At 37.1% G+C, this 14,598-nt stretch overlaps 1 protein-coding gene across 3 annotated transcripts in view; it reads right to left on the bottom strand.

Moving 5' to 3' along the window:
* Positions 1-14,598, bottom strand: part of GUCY1A2 (guanylate cyclase 1 soluble subunit alpha 2) — a 148,860-nt gene that overhangs the window by 18,193 nt on the left and 116,069 nt on the right. For 2 of the 3 annotated variants that reach the window (XM_088069015.1, XM_005516229.3), the window contains exon 7: positions 6,685-6,839. In XM_088069015.1, the coding sequence (XP_087925141.1) occupies positions 6,685-6,839 (155 nt within the window). Of the gene's footprint in view, positions 1-6,680; positions 6,840-14,598 lie in introns of those variants that run through there. The other variant, XM_088069016.1, reaches the window with a different exon arrangement.

Genomic DNA, 14,598 nt, shown 5'->3' with positions numbered 1-14,598 from the left:
AAAGAGAAACAAATTCATAATGATAGTTATCCAGAACATATCATTTGGGTTAATTAAAACACTTTAGTTTGGTCAGTTGGGCAGAAATTAACATTTCAGAGTGATGGCTACCAGCAGGTTTCCCACTGGAAGGCAGGTATGAAGGTGACAGTGCCTGGGAGCTCTCACAGATAAAAGCAGGGAGGTCAGTTTGTGCCCCTCTCACACTCAGTATTGGGCTCAAATACAGCAAATCCAACTACAACAGCGAAATCAGATCTGACACTATTCATCAACAGTACCCATGGGTTTAATCTAGACTATTTGGTTGGGTCAAAAAGGGATCCATGAAGCCGTCTCCTGGCATGCCTGCTCAGCTGCTACAACACCACAGACCCGACTCTGCTGCCTTCTGCCATTTGCCATCTTAGCCATGGCGGAGAAATCTCTGAAAATTTAGGGCATCTTTATCAAGTATCTTCCCTAGAACTATCTGGACTTGCAAAATAAAGGAAGTAACTCTACATTTTCCTTTTGTTTCCAATAAATAAAATAAATTAAGTTAGTGGTATTCAATCTCTTGCAGCATTGAAAAGAGCAGTTTTGAGACAATGGTAAATTCTGAGCACAGTTGGATATACAAAAGCATTCATCCTCTTTTCCCTCCAATGATATTTATTCTTTCTCTCAATCAGTTTGAAGCTCAAAAACATAATTGGGAAGAACTTTTTAAGTTTCCACAGAATTTTGTAATAGGTAGATTATTTAATGTCTGTAAAGCTGATTTCTGGAAAGCAGATGAATGAATGAACCCCATTGCCAGGAAAATTTTGCAGGACTATCAGTATAAGCAATGGCACTTCCTTTGCTGAGTATTTTTCAGGAGTTTTGTATGAGACAGTCTGTGTGAGTTCATTGACATATAAAGGCATTTTCCTTCCAGCTTTTAAACAATCGCTGGGTTATAAATCCAACAAAGTTTCTGCCTTTGAACTTCCGTGGAGAACTTTATTTAGCATGTGCTTCGAAGGTCCAGACTGTCAACTTTATGATCAAAATACTGCAATCTTTTCTAAATTGCATGAATGTTTGTGGAGGACTCTACAGAGAAGCTTCTCTCTTTTCATCTCTTCAGTGTTTGCAGTAAATATTTTGTATGTCCAAACTACAGATTTAATATACTGAAATAACTCTTCACAGCTTCCCAAATGAGATTTCTGCATGTAGCAGCTGAGATCTTAGAGCTCTTTCCAAGCTAAATCTGTAAGCTTTCACTGTAGCCACTCTTCCCCACACTGACTATTCACTATGGAGCAACCAGACTTCCTAAAAATCAGTGGTTTCCTCATCAGAGTCTAACATCATGCAATTTTAGTGACAGTTACACAAATCCAAAACTGCAAAATATATCTATATTATTTTATTAATTTCAGGGCTGGCACTAAGATTAGTTGATATTTTATACTATTTCCTAATTTTAAAAAAGTGCAAGATATTAATTACCTATCTTATTTTCCCTTGTTTTGTGAATTGTAACTTGGTTGCAATTAAATGTTCCAGGACTGAGACAATTAGTCTCTTGAAGACTCCTCTACTGCTGTGGCTTGTGATAGACTCCACATGCCTGTATTCGATGCATGCTTGAATCAGCCTCTAACCCTCAAAAATTGTCCAGATGACCTTCATTGGGATAACACTTCAGCTCTCAAGCAAACATGGCAGGAAACCTTTGTTACCAAGTAAGTGTTAATAGAAGTTACTTATGCTTACATTCTGTCCAAATTACTTTACATTTCTAAGGGGAAAACAAAAATTAAAAAAAAAAAAAAAATCTGGCTTATAGAATACTATTATTAAAAAGATTTTCATCATGATGGAAATGACCTCTTGTTAGCTTTCTCCTAAAGAACAGGTTCTTCAAATTCCTTAAATAGTATGTTGGTCCTGTCACTTGGCTTCCCAGTCTGAGAATGAGATCATAATTCAGAAATTGACTCTGATTTCTTACATCTTTGTGTATATACTAAAGAAACAAGTCATCTGCATATTCCCAGTGCATATCAGTGATGACATTTTTCTGCAAAATCTTGACTCTTACTTTTAGGCCACTTGTGATGTTAAAAAGGTATCAATAGCAGTTGATGGTCATGGCCATTTCTAAGTTTATTGAATTCCTTTTCTATGGGTACAAAGAGCCCCAAAAGGTCCTTGTGCTAAGCAGGTGAATGAATAGTGCACATCCTTAGGGATGTGCACTGAGCCACGCTGTGGTGGGCTGACCTTGGCTGGACACCAGGTGCTGACCAAGCCACTCTATCCCATACAATCCATTTTTTGCACTTCCTCTCTTCCTTCTCCTTCTTCTCAGGAGAAGATTCAGTGTAAAACCTTCTGCCCTGGAACATTTCCTGGGTGGTGGCACCCAGTTCTGGTTGGCTGCCTCACCTCGTGGACCATTCTCAGGGCACTCCTTTGTGAACAAGTCAGACTTCCAGTTGTGAAAGCCTGAGACAACAATCTACCCTGAGAGCACAATCTTATCCTTCACTGTCAGGAAATTATGTTGCAGCTTAAACTGTATAAAAAATGTTCCCAGATTGTCCCATATTTAGAAGGCTTAAGCTGAAGTTACACAACCTCCGCAGTTCAGGAATATTCATATAAAAACTAGTCTGAAAATATCCCAAAGCATTTATCTTAGCTGTATTTTCTGAATCACTTCTGTGAATTTCCCTTCAGGGCACTATTGAAAGGATATTTTTATAGTAGGTTTTTCACAGGTTAAGAATTCTGGGTTTCACTCAAATAGTTGGATATACAATTTACAGTTCAGAGCTTGAATTGTGAGGGTCAGGGTACTCAAGCATTCCTATAAATTGCCTGGAATTAGTTCTGCACTCAGCTTGTCCTCTTTGTTCATGTTTCAGGGTAGGAAGAATTCCTTGAACACTGATTTGCAGTTGATTAACTTTGACACCTTCTCTTCCTAACCTGAAATCTTTCAAAGCTTTTAAAATTCTTGTTCTGTCCCTTCCTTAGTGGGAATGTTCTTGCTTTCTAACAAAAAGAGATAGTATATGAGAATTATCCTATTATTTTATTTTTCTTTTCCATTCCTTCATTTAAGAAAAAAATTCAGGAGGTCTGTGAGGCTGCCCCAGGCTCACTCCTGCTGCTAAGCAACAAACATCACACCTTGTACTTATCATTTTAGACTCTGATTCTTACTTAGGCAGATTACAGGCTTGAAGGGAAGTGTCTGTAACCAATAATAAATATTCTTAAGTGTGATTATTATTTGAATGCTGATGACACTTTATGATGCATAATCTTTACTGTAAAATGAAAGCTATTAAGTATTGGACACGTTTCCAGTACCTGCATGCTTTATAAAACTTGTATCACAACTTCCATCAGGGGCCATTGTAGACACAAACTTGTGATGATAAATGCCAGTAGTCTCATATAATCGAAAATTCTGTTGTTTTCATACTGACTGCAAAATTATCTACTTTGGAAAACATTGAGATAAGAGAAATATTAACAGCAGTATTAACAAAGTGCACAGCAGCACAGGGTGATCAAATAGAAGCACTGAATAGAATATAAAGTCAAATACATTTCAGTTTTGATGAATCACTTTATTTATACACAATAAATACATACTCATACAAATTATATTTAAGAATAGTTACATATGGATGTGTCAGATCACTACTTTTTGATTCGGACGCCACCAGGTAAATGTGTTAAATGTCAAAAATCCCCTTCAGAAACTCTGAATAATTCTGCCCCTTTGAGTACTCTGTAATTCCAGTCTCTTCTGGCCACTGTGTCAACAGTGTCATTTCTTGACTTCTTCCCTGTTAGTTTTCAAGCTTTCAACTATGCCAGAAGGCATGGTCTGAAATCAACTTTTCAAGTTGCCCCATGCACATTCATTTTACCTTTTAACATCATTTCCCAAGCCTGTAATATAAAATTTTTCCTAGCCTGATCCTCACTGCTTTTATCCACTCATCCTGAATGATAACTGCATCTTATTCAAACATGTATTTTCTTGCCATTTCTACTTATTTTACCTAAAACCATGTGTCTAGCCTGTTACTTTCACTGCAAGGTCTCTGAATCAAGCACTGAATTTGTTCAGCACGTTAACAGCAGATTGTTTACTGAGTACAATAATACAGATAAAAAATACCAATAATTCTGCATTTTGTTGTGTATTGTTTTGTAATTTTGTGTTACAGCATTACTACATAATCAGTCGCTTTTTCCACCTTCATCCCTTTTTGAAGCAACAGTCTACACTAATAACTTTCTGCAAGGTAAGTACAGGACATGAAGGTCATATAAGGTGAAAGTTCAGCTGTCTTGAAAAAAATGGTCCTATTCATACTGGAGTTCTAGGATTAAAGGGAAGCAAAACCACCTGTAGACTTGTTTTTGATACAAACTGAAAGATATGTAGGGTGAGAAGACCTGACTCTGACGTTTTGGTACACAGGACTTAGTAAGAATGCTCTCCAAGGTGACTCACATTTGACCTGCCATGGTACAACATGCCCAGTGGCAGCCAGGCAGAGAGGAGACACAGGTAAAGAGAAGCCATCTTCTCTGTGCCACAATGCACTAGGAGTCAGAAAAAGGGCAGCACAAACCCACAGATTGCTAAAAAGCTCCATACACAGGCCCTCAGTCTTTTTATCAGCATTGTGATGAAAAGAAAATACAGTCACAGAACCACAGAATCAATGGGGCTGGAGGTGACCTTTAAAGCCCTTCTAGTCCAACCCACATGCAATGAACAGAAACCTCTTCAGCTAGATCAGGTTGTTCAAGGATGACCACAAATTTGTGTCTCATAGAGGAGGCACCGTATCACTCAGAACCAAATTCAACACAACTAGCACTGTGCTCTGGCACACGGAAAGTGACTCTGGCCCCAGCATGAAGGGAGTTTTGTGCACCACAGGTCCCAAAGATACTAGAGAGTTCTAGCTGTATTTCCATAAAGCTGCCTAGCTCACCAGTTTCTGCTCTCAGGAACACAAACATGAGGAAGCAACACCAAAGCCCCAAGTGAAATCACTCCCCTGAAATTTTTGCACTGCACATTTGTGAAGCGCTAAGATCTCTCTTCTGAAAAAGTAGGGACTGCGCTTTCAGAATAGCTTGAAGAATATCTGAGTTTGGAGAACAGCACTTTATAAGAACTGATCCTGTTCAAGAAAAGTCCAGCTCCACAGGGCCTTGGTCACCTTTTGCCAGACCATAAACCACACACCAAAGACCCTGCTACTGTGTAATTTTTGTAACTGGAGTACAAACAGCAAGCAAAATTATGGTGACTATTCAAACAAGGTTTTAGAGGGTTCCTCCTATCTCACAGTGGATTACCAACAGCTAAGCCTGTAGAATGCTGTGTATGGAAGGTCCCAAAACAAATTTTAAATGATACCAAATTCCAAACAGAAATTTCCTATATATTTATTGAATTTATTTTTATTTAAATTAAAATGTTTTCTGCAAACAATAATAGATTAGATTTCAATAGATTTGGAGAATAATAAGATTGTCTTTCTCTTCCATGTTACCAGACAACTGTATGAATCTATTTCTGTTCACTTCATGATACAAAGCTTATTCAGTTATTCTATCTCTTGTTCAATTTGTTACACTCGCTTCATTCTCAAAATATGATCTCAAGTGACCAGGCTTTCCAGAAGAATGTCACTTTATGCACTAGTTTAATTACTTCTAATTTCTGACTGATTCATATTTTAGCATAGCAGACACTTCAATACTTGGATAAAGAAATCCCATTTAAAATTTTTATTTACATAGATAGCTATGGGGGAAAATAACTGAGATTCACAGTTCTGAATAGGAAAAAAAAAAAAGCAATATTGTTTGAGAAACTGTGTACAGATTTGCCACACAGTCTCAAAACCTTCAGAAAATTACTTCAGATTTAGAACACTGGAAGATTGAGATATATTGCTAGAAAAAAAGTGAGTGCATCAGCTGTAATCTAAGCAGTAGAAATTCTAATAGTCAAACTGTCAAATTTGAACAATAAGGAACACCTTTTTTACTTAGGAGTTGTTCCTCATAACCAGATTCAATCAAGCCTTCTCTCCATTTGCATAATTTCTTCAAAGCTCTAGTGATAATGCTTTGCCATTTTCAATCTTTTTTCCTATGTTATGAGAATGCTTCTATCAAGTGTGTCTTTACAGAGCTAAATAAGCAATTCTGTCTTCAAGAAAGCATTAAATCTCTCTGTAAGCTTGGCCTTACCAGAAAAATTAGACTTCCTTCTGAGAGAATGGGAGTATGTTTTCTTTCAGGAATTGTATTTAGCAGGCAGAACCCAAATCCTCAGTCAAAAGCTGTAACAGTGCATAAAACTACGCCGCATTGTGAGATATCTCCCACTTCTTCTGTTACATATTTGTTTAGGCAGGAATGGCTGGCTTTTCTGTTCTTTTCGCCTTGCCTCCAATGCCTGACTTCTTTGCTCGTTCTGATACAAACCTGCAAACGAAAGACAGACATCCCCCAAGCAATACCTCTTTCCAGCTGTCCTGAAGCCCTACCAACTTTCTGTTGCACTTCACGTGTTGAGGACAGAGCATGTCATAAGATGGAATTGAAAACAGGCTAAAATAGAAACAAGGGGAAAGGGTTAAGAGCACTTACTGGTACGTGGTGGGACTGACGTTGATGCGGCGCGGGTGACTTCCTGACTCGAACTTGCTCGCAAGGGTGACGTTGTTCCCAAAGAGACAGTAGCGTGGCATTCTCACACCAACGACGCCGGCCAGCACCGAACCTGAGTGAATGCCTATCCTCATCTGGAAAAAAAACACGAGACCCATGTCAGCCTGCCTCTCTCGCACCACCCATGGTAATGTCATTAGCCCTCGTTTAAAAGCAGCCCTTTCTAATAAAGAATAAACCAAAGAAGAAAGAGTGAAGTGGAAGAAAACAGGCTCTTCTATTCCTCTAACTTAAATCAGATGCAGTTAAAAGAAAGAAGAACAAAAACATTATTATCTTTTCACTAAAACTATTTTCTTCTGTGCACATTTGCTGGAGACTGTGATAGTCAAAACAGAAATCATGAACAGAATAGGATGGGATCATCCAGAGTTACTGCAATATCAGCCATCTAAATTCACAAATAAATACATTACAGAGATTATTTTTGCCACCACTTCTAACACTGGCTTTAAAGTAATACCCAATTTTTATCTAACTGTCAGGAAGAGTAGTTAAGTGGAGTGAATGTATAAGTTACTTTTATCTCCTTCGTATTTTTCTTCCAAACTCTTCAAGGTCTAAGGTCTTTCTCCCTTTGTCAGACAGAGAGATACTGCAGTGCTGAGAATGCTGAAGACTGAGGCACCAATGATTTTAAAGGTAATTGTATCCCCTTCATAATAAGGAGGAATAAATCCCCAGAAAACTGAAAAACCTATGTGACTTTCAGCAATCATCCCCTGTAACTGTCTGAGATATGGCATTGGCATAGACCTGTAAAGCTCAGTCACCATCCAAGTTTCTTTCAGAGTGAGTAATCAGAGATTTATTCTGCATACATTTTAGCTAACAATTGTGTCTGCTAAGAAAATAGTTTTTACAAATAGGCAAGTCTTTTTCTCTTGTTAACTTTTTAACAGTAAAAAATTAAAAAGAAGGTATTTATATCTTCTGATATACTCTTGCTCATAGCAACTGGACTGCTGCAAAATGTAAGGTGAAGGAAATAAATAGCAGGTACTAAGAGGTTCTGATGGGGTATGAATGAGTGACTTACCTAACAACTGTACTCAATATGGTCCTTTGACTTAATTCACAGTTATTCCACTGTGCTTATTATTATATATTTCTATTTTGTTAAATTACAAAATACATATGGACTCAAATACAAATAAAAAATCATTGTTACCCCTTTTTTATCCAAAGAAAATGCCGGTATTTGATAACATTGTTTGGCGTCTATGAAGTTCTACAAACATGTGAGACCCCACATTATTTCACTGATTATGGTTCTTCCCACATGCCCAAGACTTCCACCATGCACTCTTTTGTTCCCCTCTTATATATCACAGACAATAAGTTTACAGTTATATCTACTATACAGTAAGGTCCTGCATAACCTAAGGACATGCTCTGCATTCAATGTGATACTAATTAAAACATTCTCACAGGCAGCCTAAAACCCTCAATCTTCACAAAAATGCTGTTAATTACAGACTAGGTTGTTTGGTTTATTTGACTGGGGTTTTTTTTGTTTGTTTGGTTTTTTTGTTAGTTTTTTTTTTGTTTGTTTTGTTTTTTGGTTTTTTTTTTTAATCTGTGAATAAGTATCACTCACTTTAATAGAACTTTCAAACCTTTGCTATGGTTTGGAAGGCAGCCACTGAAATTTTTCAAATACTCTCTTCCATAGGGCTGGGAAGCATCCATGAACTCGGTTTGCCTGCTAACATCTGTGCTAACTCATAACATTTGGGTTATTTTTGGTCATCTTCTGGAGCAACAGCAATGCTTTAGCTACAACATACATTTAAACTCTACTGTCTATTGCCAGTGAAAAAAGTCATGCAGTCATGAATTGGGTAAACAGCCCTTCTCCATATAGGTGAGGTCAGTACCTGCCCTCAGTCAAAGACTGAGCAGGAAGTCTTGCTCACAAAACAGCAAGCCTGCCATCAGCTTTCAGTAAATACCAAACAACCTATTTACAATGTCTTGTTTTTGTGAGATGGGAGGTGAATAGTGATTTTGAATACAATTTTAGGAACAGAGCTAATGAAACCTATTTGTTCCATTGCTACTCTGCACATTTATTTAAAAACCACAGATTAACTGTGTGCTGTGACCTCTTCCACAGTACACTGGAGTACACATGTAAAGGCCAGATTGAAACTGTAAGAAAATTATTAGCTTTGTTTTCCTCTAAAAACACAGAGATAAGAGTATACATTAGAGAGGATGGAAAACATGACAGCAAAAAAGATACTAAGAAAATAAAACTTGCTTTTGCAATATATGCAGTGAAAGCTGAAGTTTTTGTTGGTTGTTTTGTTACTTTCATTCTTTCCTTTTCATTGCTTCCTTTTACATGGCCACATTTTTTTTATCACTCAGTGCTTCAGTGACAGATGTGAGGGTTCTTCTGTACTATCTTAAGAGCTTTTTAAAAAACATGTGCTCCTACAATTATAAAGGCAGACATATTCTCACAAACACAGGTTAAACGACATAGAGTGTCAAAACCTGAAGTTTTCATTGGGTGGAAGAAAGTTGATGCAGGCTTTCTCAATAAACCTTAGAGACAAATGACATGAAGAATGCCTTACAATCCTCATCTGCTTTATGACATAGTTCTCTACAAGAAAAGCGCCTGCAAACACTGATGCTCTTGCCTTGAAGTATTCCTTTGTGTGCCTTATTATACTGAGAATAACCACTACATTGTTCCTATAGTACTTTTTTAGAGAAATAGGCCTTTACTTAAAAGTGTCTTTTCAATATTTAACTTCATTTGTAGGTATGTTGTTCTGGTCTTTTCCTCATCGAGTTGAAAACTGTTGTGTTAACAGCTTAAGGCTCATTTTTACAAAGGAAAAAAATGTGTGATCAGAATATTAATAAGAAGGCACTTATTGGGGCACATCAACCTTTCACATTATCTTTACAATAAAGAAAATCTGCCTAGACCACATAACTTAGAACAATAATAACAACAGTTACACAAATATAGTTATAGTTCCCAAGCTATATTGTACATGTACACCTTATCAGTGCTTTCTCAGAACAGTCACCATTAAATATTAACAACAGAATAGAAAGTGAAAATTGGGTGGCAACACTAGAGTTTTTTTTTTTTGGTCTATCATAACTCTGTATACCCCTTTTAATATATGTGTAGTACAAATTATACATTTATTAACTGTCTTAAATGGAGCATTTTTAAGAAAATGCATGCTCTTCACCTGTACCAACTGCTCCTTTGTATGTCCTTAATTATTCGGCTAAAGATAAAAGGGAAGTATGTAGCTGAACCCGAAAGTTCAGAGGCATTATGCACACAAATGGAAAGATGGGTCTTTGGAAACTGTCACAAAGAGAAGACGGCTGTGAAAAAAACAACCAGTTAATACCATTCCTCCAACAGGAAAGGAACAGTGAAGAGACCAACAAAAGACAAAGACATTTCTAAAGCATGACACTGGAAGGCAGAATGGCAAAATGAACTGGTGGGAAAAATACTGAGACACCTGTGAGAGATCTTTCAGATAGAGGGACAAATTCAACTGAGCACAATGCAAAATGAGAAAAAAGAGATTAACAAGTCTGATCTTTGCAAGAGCTGTGGTAACAGTGAACTGGAGAAAAGCTGATGAGTCAGAGGTGTAAAAGAAAAGCAGCCTGCATTGATCAATGTAATGTGATAGAAAAGACATGGCTATGTGCAAAGCAAAAGAAGCTTCCAAAACTTGTATAGCGAAAGTAGCAGTATTTCGATATTTCTTACTGGATAAGGCTCAAAGAACAGAAATGTCTAATACCTGAGTGACAGGAAGGATAGTGATTTTGTTTAATAGTGATAAAGAAGATTCATAAGGAAAGATGAGGAGCACTGGTCATCATCTAATGGGGAAGTGTGCCAGAAGTGGTATCAATCAGAACTGACAGTCCAGACTAGACTGCAAGAGGAAAGTCAAAAACAAACAGGAACAAGGATGAACAACACAAAAATATTGGTTCTTTTTCTGAACTGAACATCTGTTACTGAATTTTTCTGGTGTCCCAAATCTTAGAAAAATTGTATGTTACTTCTTTACACCTCCTCATTTCCAAAGCATGATTTTCCTTTTTCCTCTTCTAGAAGAAGCTGGGGTTTTCACTTTGTTTAGTTTTGTTTCTTTTTTATCTGCCGTGCAATTTCAATTACTTGCAATAGACTGAATGCCTTCTTAGGCACCATACTGAAAACTGCACTCTTACATCAAAATAAAGTCTATTCCAACTGAGATGAGAGTAAATGCAACACTAAAATTCACAACCCATATACAACTGACTTATGGGGAAGATGCAAAGAATATTTTAATAATACTAAACAAATGCAGTGGCATGCCTGAAGTAAATTTCATCACTGCTAATTTGTTTCTTAATAGCTTTTTCTGTCAATCAGTACTACCACAATAAAAAAAAAAATCCAATAATTTTCATTATGGTCAAAGCTCTTGAGTTTTTTCTCTTTTGAAACCTTGTTGAAAAATGTATTGTCCTTCCTCTTTCCTTATATCTCCACATAATTTTCAAGGCAAAAATTAAAACACAAGTGGAAAGACAGTCTGAGAAGTAGCACTTGTCTACTCAAGAATGTTTTTTAAAACATCCTCTAATATAAAATTTTTAATTTTAATTTAATTAAAATCCTCTAATCTAAATTTTTTTGATCAATATATGTTTTCATGTTGATAACCAATAGAATACATTAACCTTATTTCCTCTTTCAGTCAAAACTGAGACATTGCATTAGCAGATTTAAAAATAATTCCTTTATTAATTAGACCACAGAAAAATGGTTCAAGCTGTAATAAACCCTGAAAGGAAAATTAACTGGGTATTAAATTATTCCTCAAGCTTCTTATGTACATCGAGCTGTGCAAAAATATTTGCAGTCTTGGTTATGGGCTTACGAATCTACTTTAAAAGCGTAATTCATGCTTTATTTAGAAGAAAAGAGACTCATAGGCAACAGCATAGAGAACTGCATAAGGGTATGACTGTGAAGAATGACTTCTGAGTTGAAAAGAAAAGGACTGCAAATATTTTTGCATATCACCATGTACATAAGAAGATTTTCCTTTCAGGAATCATTACAGCTTGAACCATTTTTCTGTGGTCTAATTAATAAAGGAATTATTGAAATAAATTGAAAGGCAAAGTAGGAAGAAGAAGATTCTGTGGGTACCTTTCTTTTTGTCTTCCAGTAAAGAGTAGTTGATACTAAAACATGCAATCAGACTTTCCAACTTACACTAAAGGTAACCATGTAACCTATTTTCTGGTAAGCACAGGGCAAAAAAACATGCTCATTTCCAAAGTTCTCTCTCTGCAACCAGCAATTTTTAGGTCAGGGATTTCCTGAGCCAAAAGAAATTATTTTTGTAGAGAAAAGGTGTTTGATGTTCACAGTTCCTCCCCAAATATGAATTACGAGAACATTTCAGCATGCATTCTTTCTTCCCACCACACACACGGAAAGAAGACCTTAATAAGCAGTTCTCACACTCTGAAAAACACACTCCTGTGCTAGAAAGAGAAGTCTCAGATTGCCTCACAGGTTAACTGTATCCAGAAGGACACAAAATCCATTTTCTCAGAACTGTCTGCCTTACACAGACACAGATGAAGGACAGAGGGCAGGCTGGGAAGTAGGTGACACAGTTTGGAAAGCAAACACGGGCAGAAGTGATCCACCATTCAGCCAACCTCGAGCTTTTCAAGCCTCAATAATGTGACTGACTGACAGCTGCTCAAATCTTTGTGCTGAGCTGAGCGGAGCTCAGGGCTGGCACAAGGCAGTAGTTGCATGAAAATAGTTCCAGGCACACAGATGGCCCAAGCCAAAAAAGCAATCATATACAATAGGAAGAATTCTACTGGATCAGGACTTTTGCTACCAGCTTCAATAATGTACCTTGGTATCTGTACAGCAACATTTCTTAGACAAAAGCACACCTTACTTTCTGGCCTAACATATTGATTGATAGTCTGTGCTTCAGTATGGACCTTCTCCCTTCAGTCCTTGCAGTGTCCTTCAGAAAGGAAAATGTCACCTCTTGCAGGGTGTCTTAGCTATTAGTTCATGACACACAGCCAGATTCTTTCAAACAGAATCTGCCAAATACTGCAAGGTGTTTTCTGCTCTAATATTTTCTAGCAGCTTCTACAACAGTGCTATCTCTAAATCTCAACATATACCTTACACAGGCACATTTACTTGTAAAACATCTTAATGAAAAATAGACTCTCCAGAGCTCAGAGGGCTAAAATCAGGGCCACACACTGGTGAGTCAGTGTGCCTTTCTGCTCCTTCAGAGGACTGCAAGTTGATGGGACCGACAGCTATGTCCTGACATATGCTTTAGTGTGTGGGTTATCTGTATTCTTAGATAGACTTATAAATAGTGCCTTTCTGGAAAGGGACATATGACAGTACAGCTCACTACAGAATTGTTGCCAAGGAACAGACCTGCTCAGAGGAAAATTTAGATCATTTGAATTTCACAAGGTGTTCCATAGAACCAAACTACAGGATATATTTCCACCCTTATTTGAACATCATTTGGAGAAATAACTTCTTTTCTAATCAGAATTTCCTAGATTTTTTACTCAAAGAATTATTCAACCTATCTGAAGCAAATTATACAGCAAATTATACGAGGCCAATGAAAAATACAGTAATAAACTGACAAAGAGTGAATTCCCTGGGATCAATAAATACATTTAAAATAGTTATTGGGTAAAGCAATCATGTGGTTTGTGCCAAAGAGATGCAATTAAGTTATATACAATGGGATGCACTCTGCATATGCACATCCCTGGGCTATGATCTTGGCATATTGTCATTTTCTACTGAATGTGGAAAAAGGAGCTATGAAGCATTTCTACATAAAGAAGCCCCACACTTGAAGGATGAAATTATTTTTCTTGTTCCCTTGAAATTCTGCCACTATGATTTAAGCTAGCCCTGCTTTGGATAGTGGATGGATTAGTTAACCTCCAGAGGTTCTTCGCAGTTTCTTTTATTTCACAACTCTGTATTTCATAACCTGTGTTGAAAAATCACACACCTGTGAGTCTCCATCACCAGTATGAGGTAGAGTTGGATGAAGTAAAAACAAAAACAAAGACTCAGACTAGTTTGGGGAGCTCATTAGTTCTAGCATCAAAGGAAAGTTTACACTGGGGCAAGTTATTTTTGAGCCAAATGCAATCATGTGAATTCACTATGGCACTGCTCAGTGACTAGGTTAGAAGAGGATTTGGGTCACCTGTAAGGAAGCTTCTGACCTGAAATTATTTACTGGAGAGGGTTGTGGGTGGAGAAGTGGGTGTTAAATGATGTAAATGAGAATTTTTAGAGCTGCTAAACAGAAAAATAAAACCTATATCCTTCCCCTAAGGTTCCAAAGAAGAAACATTAATGTGCTTCCTCATGAGCTGCTTCTCACTCACCAGTAAAACACTGCATTTCATTGCTGATGGGACATTTAATCAAAAACACCATTTATTGTTTTCTTTAAATAGTAATTTCCACTGTAGGAATTTAATTACTATGTGAACCTGTGTGTTCAGGAACTTAAAAAAGAGCTAATCACTCACACAAGCCCACATAGCAGTGGAGGATTTTTCCCAGCCTCCCCTCCACTGACACCCAAAAAAGAAAAAAATTCATCAGAAAGTTCTCTTTGATCCCTAGTGTAGGAGGACATCTTTGTCTCACAGTGCCATCATATGACATATACTGAATGGATTGGGTGATACTTTAACAAGGATAAATGACACATGCTCAAAATATTTAAGGGA

Source organism: Pseudopodoces humilis, chromosome 2 (assembly GCF_049639895.1).
Source record: "Pseudopodoces humilis isolate 2021_Gansu_Grassland_sample_001 chromosome 2, ASM4963989v1, whole genome shotgun sequence".
Lineage (NCBI taxonomy): Eukaryota > Metazoa > Chordata > Aves > Passeriformes > Paridae > Pseudopodoces > Pseudopodoces humilis.
The sequence above is the reverse complement of the archived record's forward strand: the minus strand, read 5'-3'. Positions and strand labels throughout refer to the sequence as shown.